This window comes from Rattus norvegicus, chromosome 5 (genome assembly GCF_021556685.1).
Source record: "Rattus norvegicus strain SHRSP/BbbUtx chromosome 5, alternate assembly SHRSP_T2T, whole genome shotgun sequence".
Taxonomy (NCBI): domain Eukaryota; kingdom Metazoa; phylum Chordata; class Mammalia; order Rodentia; family Muridae; genus Rattus; species Rattus norvegicus.
In genome coordinates, this window is record NC_141538.1 from 62335543 (window position 1) to 62346384 (window position 10842).

The 10842-nt window shown below is 46.9% G+C and overlaps 1 protein-coding gene across 1 annotated transcript; it reads right to left on the minus strand.

The window, feature by feature from the left end:
* Positions 1-805: 805 nt before the first annotated feature.
* Spata31f1 (SPATA31 subfamily F member 1) lies at positions 806-6943 on the minus strand. Its single transcript, NM_001399152.1, is given in 4 exon segments — positions 806-4720; positions 5380-5440; positions 5928-5973; positions 6582-6943. Coding segments are annotated over 4 exon segments (3996 nt in total). The 5' UTR covers positions 6726-6943; the 3' UTR covers positions 806-975.
* Between the last annotated feature and the right edge of the window lie 3899 nt (positions 6944-10842).

Here is a 10842-nt window from a genome sequence, read left to right on the forward strand (position 1 = left end):
GTGTGTGTGTGTGTGTGTGTGTGTGTGTGTGTGTGTGTGTGTGTGTGTGTGTGTGTGTGTGTGTGTGTGTTCTAGAAGGGGATGGAAGTAGGGCTGGGTACAAGCTATTGGCCATAACAGGCTCAAATGGGTTTACATAGCTTCTGGTGCTGTAGAATGCTAGCGAAGAGTCTTTAATGTTCAATCCACTCCTTGGCCATGCAGGCAGCTTACAATGGCCTTACAATCCTATCTCCACACAGCTGGGCCTTGGGCTAGCCTCCTGCTTAGGCGTTAGTGCTAACAAGGCTGACCCTAGTTTCCTCGCATGAAGACAGGAACACAGCAGCTTTGTCCCAAGTACAAGAGCTCCTTCTCTGTGCTCCACCCTCCGTGGCTCTTCCTTCCAAGGAGGTCCCTATGGCTGCCACACAACTGAAGCATAAGGACCGGGCAAAGGGGCTGTACCAGGCTTCCGAATGGGTTCTCAGGAAGATATTCCCAACGCCACTGAGGTGAACACAGAGAGTCCACAACTCAGGCGTGATGTCTGTCATATGCACCATGTGCATTTTCCTTTTAGCTACTTTACTTTTGGCTGTATCTCCCTCTCTCTGTTCTCCCAGCATCCCACTTCCTGCCTCAAAAATATAGACTCAAAAGTATCCCTTGAAGAAAGGTGTGCTCTGGAAAGAGCCATGAGAATTTGGGACTAAATTTCCTCTCCAGACGGGGGTGGGGTGGGGTGGGGCCGGATATTGCTGCTTCCTTTGTCCCCTTCCTTAATAACATACAGCAGAGACAAGAAAAGACAGGTAACTCTTAGTTTACAGGTACAGAATATATTATGGGTGGCTCTTTAATCCACCTGTTCATTAGAGAAAATAACAATAATCGTTCTCTTTAAAGGATACAGAAGAGGGGGAGCCTAGAGGCTGCCATCACCCTGAGTGGTCTCCATTAGCAGAACAACATTTCTGAGGTGAACCCTGGGATCTAGGGTGGGTTTCTCTGTTGAGTGGCATAAGCCAACCTCGGACAGTGCCGAGGACAATAGTGGGAGCTGCCCAGTACTGAGACAGGGCCAAGCTGCCGAGAGCGGGGCCAGAACTTACTGTCTAGAATATAGGAAGGAGTTAGATAGGGAGCTATCACTGGCTTCTCAGAGGACAAAGACTGGGCCTTGGGCCCTCTGAAGTCCTCTGACCTAGTTTTCTTGGTGGGGCTCTTGGTTCGAAGCAGACCCCTTTCAACATTTTCTTTGCTGGTTTTGGCCACCTTTCCAGGTGTAAAGACCACGGGCGGTTCCGTGTATGTTCTGCTCTTTGTCTTGGGGTTAATAGAGTGTAAAAAGAATTTCATCTTATTTTTCAAGCCAGCCTCTGGAAGATGGCTGGGCCTAGTGTTAGGAGAGGCTGGCATCATACGCCCTGGCGAAAAGTGACCCGGGCAAGGTTGGGCCTGAAAAGGCTTTCTCTGAATTGGTGAGCATGGAGAAGGCAGGCCCTGGGGGGCCTGGGAGGCCTGGGAGGTCTGGGAGGCCTGGGAGGCCTGGGAGACCTCAGAATGGGGGACTTCAGCAATCCTTGCAGCTTCCAGGACAATGGAGTCCTCAATTTGACTGTCTTCTGTGTCCTGCTCAGAGTCTATCTCCATAAAGATTTCTGGAGGTGGAGCTGGGAACTCGAGCTCAGGGGATTCCCGGGGGCTGTGTGGACAGACACCCTCAGGCTGAAAGTTATGGCCCTGTTGTGAGGACCCCTGAGGTGTTCTGTGCAGGGTCTTCTTTTCCACTTCCAGCTCTCCATCTTGGTGTGGTTTTTGACTGACCAGGGAAAGCAAAAGACCAGCATCCCCTTCTCCAAGGTCTCCCGCTGCCTTGGGTTTCCCCAGGTTTCTGCCTGTCATTGTGGGGACATGGCTGGAGGATTTACTCTTGCGTGAGCTTTGGGACTCGGTGCTAAAGGGTTCCCCTAGATTGGGGGTTTCCTCACCGGTTCCCATCTGAACATAGTGCACTTGGGCCTCAATCATATTTCTGTAGAAGTATAAGGGCCTGGGGCCCTGCGGGGCAGAACTATGGGGCACTGCTCTTGAACTCGGTCGCTCTTGCTCCTGAAATGCAGCTGGCACTGCAGTAGCTGGCAGTTCAAGGTGGACCTCGTTTGGATCTGGGGCTGGAGGAAAGTCACCTGAGGCGGGCTGTTCCTGGAACAGTGTGCTTTCTGATAAACACGGACTCCCGAGAGACTCCTGTATGGAGTCACTCTCTGGGTCTGCTGCAGATGACTCTTGGAGAGCATTTGCTTTTAGAGGAAGTCCCAACTTTATCTCCAGGACCTTTTTCTTCAGGTGGAAATTCAGTTTCTCCATGATCTCTGTGTTAAATGAGTAGGGCCTATTCAGGAGAGGCTCTCTCTCTGGAGGCACCTTCTCTGTCCTTCCATCCATCTGTACTCCAGGCTGGAGCTCCTCCTCAATATTTGCAGAGGTCTCGTTGTCATCTTGAGGACCGGACACAAGCCCACTCAAACACGGACCTTCAGATGGGGACTTCTGACGTACGGGTTTCTGTGGGCTTTTGACAGGCCTGGGCATGTTTGTGATTACAAATTGGTCAACAGTTGGGGATATTGCTCTCGTTGGGGCCACGCAATAAAGGGCCTGCAGGCCTGACAGGAAGGCCAAATACTTATGCCTTAAAGTGGTCTCCAGTTTCTTAATGGTTTCCTCAGACAGGGCTTGGGGTCGCCTACAGTGTTCAATGAAAGCACCTGAAAAGGCCTGTGTGTCCTGGTCAAGGTCCATTTGTTTCCAGGGAACAACTTCTTGATGTAGGTCAGGGTTGTTTTCTGCCTGGAGCTCCAGGGGCTGACCTTGTGGAATGTTTGGGAATAAAGTCCCTGCTGCCATGTTCCCAGGAATTCTGTGGTCCCGGGAGCTTTGGACACAGGCAGGAAACTTACACTTGTGGATTTGTTCACATTTGGTATGAACATGGCTTTTCAATATTGCCTTCGCCTCAGCAAACAAGTGTGGCATAGGGATTGACCCTTTGCCGGCTGTGGATGAGAACACGCCACCAGACCTATCGACTTCTGGGTTCTCTGGCTGTGAGATGCTCACATCGGGTAGACTACCGCCCATGCAGGACAGGGACTGCTGGTCGGGAGAGGAGAGGAGCATATGAATGGAGTGCTGGATCCTCTGGGGCAGCCCCCAGCGCTGGTGAATCAGCTGCTTCTGCAGGTGGAATTCCAGCAGCCTGCGTGCGTGCCGTGGGATGAAGAAAAGCTCTCTGGTGAGGACTGAGAAGGATTTTCGTGGCCGGGAGGCTTTTAAAGTCTCGCACGGCTTGGCTTTATTACACAGCTTATACTGTGTGTGGCTCTGCGTATATGGGGACCCAGGGATGACAGCTGGCAGGCCCCACTGAAGCTGAAGTTGTCTTTGTAGAAGATGCCATTCCAAGGTTTTACATTCTGACAGAGTCAGAAACGGGACACCAATCTGAGCTCTTTGCTGGTGCTCACACAAAGACTCATTTGGAGAAGTTGAAGAAGGGGGAAGAGCTGCCTTAGGTAAGGGAAAGAGTGGGAGCTCCTTCAAGAAAGGAGGGTCTTTGTAGGAGGGTTTGAAGGTGTCCTTGGAGACACCCTGAGTGCATAAGAAGGTAGACCCCAAGGACTCACTGTGCATAGAAGGGAGGCCGAAGAATAACTGAGTGAATTTCTTCTGAAGATTGCTTTGGAAATCATCAGCTTGTGCCTTAGGCAGTAGACAGAGGTCACGTACAAGAAGTTCATAGTCAGGAATGGGTAAGGGCTTTTCCATAGGGCTGGGGATTGGTTTGCAGGGTAGTCTTTGGTCTAGTGAAGACCACTCCGAAACCCAAAAGGTCTGGATAGGTTGTCGGTCCATATATGAGTACCAAGTCTGGGGGGACATACCCCCAAACCTATGAACATAGTCTTGAGAATTAGTATTCAGGATAAATGGAACCGGTTGATTATGTTCTGGCTGGAAATACATGGGTGGGTTTGGCATCAGTTGCTTTAGGGACTCCTCTACACGTCTGGGGAGCCCCCACCTTTGGAAATGCATGAGTTTTTTCACATGCAGCTCCAAAAGCCTTAACACTTCGGGGCTGAGGAATGGCTGAGGGACATCGGTGACAATCGACACAGACATAGGATGTGTGGCATGAGTGATTTGTGGGTTCAGGGTCTGAAAAGGGAACTGTGAGTCCAGTGCCTCATGCTCTTGGAGCTGCTGGATATAGTTTAAATTGCTGTCCACCATGTCTTCCTCATTTGCAAAAACCGCTGACTCCTCAAGCCTTGAAGACATCACAGTCTCAGGAGCCATGGGCATGTCTGTCGGATGAAAGTCCTGTCCTACCTGGAGGTGATCAGTCCAGCAAATCTGGACACCATCTGCGCTGGTGGACTGTGTGAACTGCTCTGTTAGGTGTGTTAGTGTTTGGTTTCCAGGTGCCACTGGAAAATTTGTGGAGGGCCCAGAGTAAAGTTCCTCACTCCATTGAAAAGACTCACTGGATATGGGCAACATCTCCAGGCAAACAGAGCCCTGTGGCAGTCTCAACAAAGCAGGGGAGAGCTGGTTTTTCTCACTCTGCAGCAACTGCCGAATCTCTAGAGTTGCAGCCTCACAGATTTGGCAGCCGGGATCTAAACACAGGAGCTGCCGCACACTTCCCTCCTTGGGGATCCAGCTTTGGCTTGGAAGAGAGAAATAAGACAACCATTAATGAATGATTTTGTCTGCCTCTTTGGAAGAATGTGTCTGGAGATTTCTGGGCCCTTTTCTCCAGTCCCACAAGTTCTAACCCTGCACTGTAGGAAGTGAGGTCCTCATTCAAGGCGTGGGATGTCCCTGCTGCTATATCCAGAAACTCATGGGAATCACTCATGCTCTCCAGAAACTACGTAGAGGGCAAGGTGATGGGGTGATGGCCTCCCAGCAACTGCTCCCCAACTCTGAGGACAGGCAGGAGGTAATATCAGCAGGTTTCAGCCAGACCCAGGGCTCTGCCCTTGAAAGGGGGCAGCAGGAAGTGGGTATGACATGGTGACCTCTTTATGCTGAATTCACTCTCTTGACAGGTGGGTGTCTGGGTACAACCCCAGCAATGTCCTTTACAGAGCATGCGCTAGTCCATTCTGAAATTCAGAACTGCTGAGACCCTAACATACAGATTGGGTATGGGTGGCTCTTCCCTGCTGAGCTGTGACCCTTCTCTGCTCCGGCAGCCCTCTCAGCTGGTGAACCTGCCTGCACGGTATGTTTCTTCTTCCCTCAATTATCCCTTTCCTCACCCCTGGCCCAGATCAGGCCACGAAGTCATCAGTGTTTAGACCACAGAGGTCAAGAGATCACCTTTTCATGATAGAGAGCAGCTCCCACGGCTTCTCAGCTTCTTCTCGGGAAAGTCTCCTGGCTGAGGAATCAGGACACAGTGTCATGTGGTAAACGGGCACATTAGGGGTATCCTACAGGAATCTGAATGGTCAGTCCTGATCTCCGCAAGGGGAAGCTGAGCGCCTGGGCTCGGTGCTCTCTGGCGGGTCTGTGTATAGCACCACCATTTACAATGTGCTGTCCCCAAGGATAATTAATGGTATGCTTATTTTATTGATAAACCCACAGGTGAAATGAATTCAATAGGGTCATAAACCTAGTAAATGACAGTGAAGGACGCCTTAGTTCCTCAATTCTTTCTTGTCAGGGGAGTGAGGCAGAGGATTTTTTTTTTTTAACATTCTTACTTTCTGACTTCCCATCAAGAGCAGTCCTTTGTAAATGTCACCAGTTAGTGGCTCTGGAACCTCAGAAGTTAGAGCACTTGACACCAGGCAGGGTCATAGAGAAGAGGAACTGTAGGGAGTTCTCCAGGGGTGGGGAGTGGGGAGACATTGGGACTTTACCTCTTGACGCTGCATCTCTAGCCCTTTGCCTGACTTTTTGATGACGCTTAAAGAGAAAAATATTAGAATGTGAAACCGGAACCTTCCTTTCTCGTGCCCATGTTGTAACAAACATCTTATACATTTCCTATCCTTTCATTAGCTATGTGTAATTTTTACTCTCCTCCATTGCTTTCTGCTACACTCTACCCTTTTTTTTGAACCCTGACTTCCTGACTCTCCCCCTCTCTGCATCCTTCCAGTTCTCTTCGAAACTGAACTGAACTCTATTTCCTATCCAGCTACTGACTGATGTTTTACCAGAGTCTGCAGGCAAAACAGCAGAAGTAATGGGACACGTATAGGATGTGTCCTAAAATAACGGCCTTCCACGTACAAATGCCATAACAAACTGAAATGGGAAATTCTCCTGTGTTGGGAGATCTGAGATAATCTTGGCAATCTTAGTAATCTTCCATTCAAAGCAATACAAAGGTTTTTGGCTCACAACTCATGATCGTCCTGGTAAGGAAAGGCCTCACAGGAGAAAGGTATTATATAAACACCCCCAAAGGTGTCATATCAAAGCTGTCAGATGGGGCAGTGAGGTCATAAGTGGGAGGTGGCAGACACTGGGTCTCCACCAGCTCAGTGGGGGTCACAGGGTTTCCCTACCCGGCAGCAGCTTCTTTTATGTTCGCACTTCAATCCTCGGTAATTCTGACGCACTTGCCAAACAACCAAGACGATGATGAAAATGTAGAAGTAGACGTATGAAGAGCATTCAGTATCCCACAAAAAGCCCGTAGAACTCAACATCGTCCAAACCTCACTCGCATGAGGAGACCAGCCATCCCTACTCTAATAGCTCCCAGGACCAAGGCTTGGTGTGAGCACACCACAGAGGATAGAATCAGGCCACCCGACTGCATCACAAAGGCCTCCATTCCATAAAAGAAGCTGGTGCGGTATTCCAGTCTATAGAAGAGGGTACATGGTTATCTTGAAAGGTCATGAAACCTCGGTCTGAATGTCACGTTCACAAGCAGGGCCTATTCCCCATGTCCCCTTGTACTCACCCCACCCCACCAGCCGGCTGGTTCTTTCCTTCACAATTGTGTAGTTGTTCCTGGTGGTCAGAGTCTGGGCTTGGTGCTTCTAGGCTCTTGACATCTTATTTGCAATATTGAAATGAGCAGATGCAGATTTGCAAAGTACAAAATTGTATTCAAAGCAAAGTGGTAGTATAGACCAGAAAGAAGGAATGGCGTTAAAATAGTGACTGCTGACAAAAGGTATGCAAGGTTCCCAGGGATTGTTTGGCATTTCTTCTGATAGAATTTAAGAGAAGGAAGAGTTTGGTTGCTAAAGATTGCATAGGTGAGGGGTTGAGGATTTAGCTCAGTGGTAGAGCGCTTGCCTAGCAAGTACAAGGCCCTGGGTTCGGTCCTCAGCTCAAAAAAAAAAAAAAAAAAAAAAAAAAAGATTGCATAGGTGATTCTTTATCTTGACTGACAGAATGTTATGTAACCTTGAAGGACCCCAAGTTGACAAGACAGACTCCATCTTGTAACCAGGCTATCGGGAGCCATAACAGGACAAGCTAATAACTAGCAGGTGATCAACCTGAGATGGCCAGCCTCGGATAATTATATAATATGCGACTGGTTTGCCCTTATTAAGCAAGGCTGTAAGGGATTCATTTTAGGAAGTATTCCTGCTATTAAAATGCTTTTCCTGTTGCTATTATTAAACATACATAACAACAATTAAGTAATTGCACACCCCTTTAGAGCAGATCTCTGCAGATCTACGAAGATGTACTGTCTCATAGTGATGCTATACAGACAAATAGAAGACTTCTTAAGTCTTAATATGATCCTATAAGAATTCCTAAAATTATATCAGTGATTATTAAGCTCTTTTATAGTTGGACTGCTATTAAGTCTTTCTCTGATAGTCAAAACTGCAGTGAGAACTCTGCCAGTTTCCCAAGTGTCACCAGTTAATTGCTCTTAGATGGTAGCCAGACTTTCTCTTAGTCAGGACACATTCCAAGAGGTTGTAAAACAATTATCAAGGGTCATAAAAAGGGAACTAACAATTTATTATAGTTGCTAGGACAGAGGATAAAATATTGACTGGGTTTATCTGTACAAAACTTTCACTAATAACTTAGTTATGGTTTTAAACTTTCAGTGAACCTGTGGAGCTGTGACAGGTGATGGATGTTTAGCCAGATAATTACTCCTGATGGATATGCATGTAAACATTCTCTGTTGTAAACTTCTATTTCAGTTTATGATTTGATTTTTTGTATGAACTTGTGATGAACTTTGTAACATGTGATCATGTTATTCTGAACATATATTCTGAAAGATGTTTAAGTGCTGAGGACAAATGGAAGAATGAGAACTGAGGTGGAAGGAACGGGGCTGAAGAGTCAGGATTGAGCTGGACAGGACTGAGCTGGACAGGGACTGGGCTGAAGAGTCAGGCCTGAGTGAAGGAGAACTGAGCTGAATTGAACTAAGGAGAACTGAGTTTAAAAGATCTGGGCTGAGAATAAATGCAGAGTGGAATAGCTGGAGACCATAGTTAGCATAAGAGAGCAATGTGGAGAATGCAGAGGAAAAGAGGGAAAAAGAAGAAGCTGGAAAGAGCAGAAGGAGCAGGCAGGTTTCTCCTTACCATGGGACAGAACAGGTCATTTCTCAATAGCAAGGCAGGCTTAGTCTTATTAAAAGCAACAAGCCTTTTCTCTTACAAACTTGGGTTTAATTCATTTAGCGTTAAAAGGGTATTAGTGATTTCTTTCTCTATGTAATAATGATTGGAGCTCATCTTTCATCCAGAATGAGTGAGTTCTTTCTGCACCGGTGCTTGGTTTTTTGCTCCATATGCATATGTAAGTACAGATGTGTGTAAGTATGTAATTGTGAGAATGTGTGCATGTGTATGTGTAAGAATGTAATTATGAGAATGCATGTAGGCGGGACCCAACTGGTTTGAGTGGAAATGTATAAATGAGCATTCATGAGTCTGTATATGAACTTATATAAGTTTGTGCATATTTGCCTATGTAAAAGTTTTTCCTTCTGCAAGCGCTATTCACTTCTCTTGGTTCAGTAGAAGTTTATTGCTTCAAACTTCCCCCTAGCCTGACAAGCCTGAGGCATAGGGACAAAAGGGAAAAGGCTCTAGCAATTAATCCTCTACTTTATCCCCTGCTGTTTTAGAATGAGGTGCTAAATGCCAGAGACTGCAGTTTCTGGCCCCGGAGGAACACAGAAGGCGGGTCAGTTACAGTAGCAGAGCATAGTGACTTAGACATAGATAAGTAAATCAGCTACAGTAACATAGTAACTTAGACTTAGATAAGCAAACTTATTATTATACAACAACCCTAAATATCTCATAAGACAAAGTCTTACCCTTCACCAACACTCTTCCCCCTCTGCTGCCTCAAAAAGAACCAACTAGAAAGAAGAGGTACCGGGCCTGGGCCTCCATTTTTATACGCGAGGCCCTGTCCTCAGGTTAAACCCTAATTACTGGAAAAACCTCAAACTGTTTCAGGAAGAAACCACCCTAGACACAAGCCATCAGCAGGAAAATACCTAAGGCTCCAGAGGTTATAGATAGATATAGATTCCTTAAGCCAACTGAAATCATTGTTAACCAATCACGTAACTGCCAAGTTGATAAGCCACTTGCCCTGCTGTAACCACAATAAAAAGGCTGAAACTTAGGTGCTTGGGGCCATCTGTGCTCTCCTGCTTTGTTGGAGGGGCCTGAGGGGCCAAGCTCAAGCTTGAATAAAGCCTCTTTGCCTCTGCATACTAGAATTCAACTCCTGGGGGTCTTTGGGGACCCTCAGTTCTGGATATAACAGCCTCTTTCCAATGTGTATGTTCTTTCTCATAATGCATCTAATTTTGATCATATGCACACCCCATTAAGCACAGGCGTGAGATGGCAAATAGAGGTTTGCTCCCTAGAAGTCCACTCAGAGTTCGTCTTGTTACCCATGTATCCAAAATTAACTCAGGTTATATCAATCTTCCTACCCTCTTACAAGATGCATTTGAAACTGTCCAAGTTCAATGGCTGTTAAGAGTGAAGCAATTTATTCTACTCTTTAGAGATGGCTGTGTGCTCAGCTCAATACAAATGGGGGTCCTAGGTTGCTTACAGGTTGCACAGGCATATTGTTTGGAGAGTGGCATGTGTGCATAGCCCAAGTACACTGTTAAAGGGATGTGTGCATAGCCCAAGTACACTGTTAAAGGGATGTGTGCATAGCCCAAGTACACTGTTAAAGGGATGTGTGCATAGCCCAAGTACACTGTTAAAGGGATGTGCGCATAGCCCAAGTACACTGTTAAAGGGATGTGTGCATAGCCCAAATACACTGTTAAAGGCATGTGCGCATAGCCCAAGGCAAACAGAGTTCTAGGTTGATAAGTGATTCTTATGTATGTAAAAGGAATTACATATTCTAGCTAGCCCATATGAAAGACACGCAATCTTTGTGTTTTATTTACAAGCCGTAAGCCTAGATTGGGCAGGCTTGGAGCCATTCTGACTTACATCCCAGCCATATGTTCCTTGTTCCTTGCCATTTCTCCTGGCCATGTGCTCATAGTCCATGAGAGAGCGTCTACTCTCATGGTGGCCTCCTCTTCTCCGTGTGTCCTTTCTTCTCCATTTCCTCCCTACCTGTGACCTCAAGCCAGGTAACTTAAAACCCACTTACCTTTATCCACTGCCCAATCATGGGTTTTAGCTTTTTATTTAACCAATTAACTTGGGGAGCAAAGATACGTGGCATCATTTTGTGTGTGTGAAGATCTACTCATGCCTGAGGGTCTCCTCATCAGGGGCAACCAGGGGGCCAGTATTTAGCAAAGCAGTACCAGATCAACCCCTTACA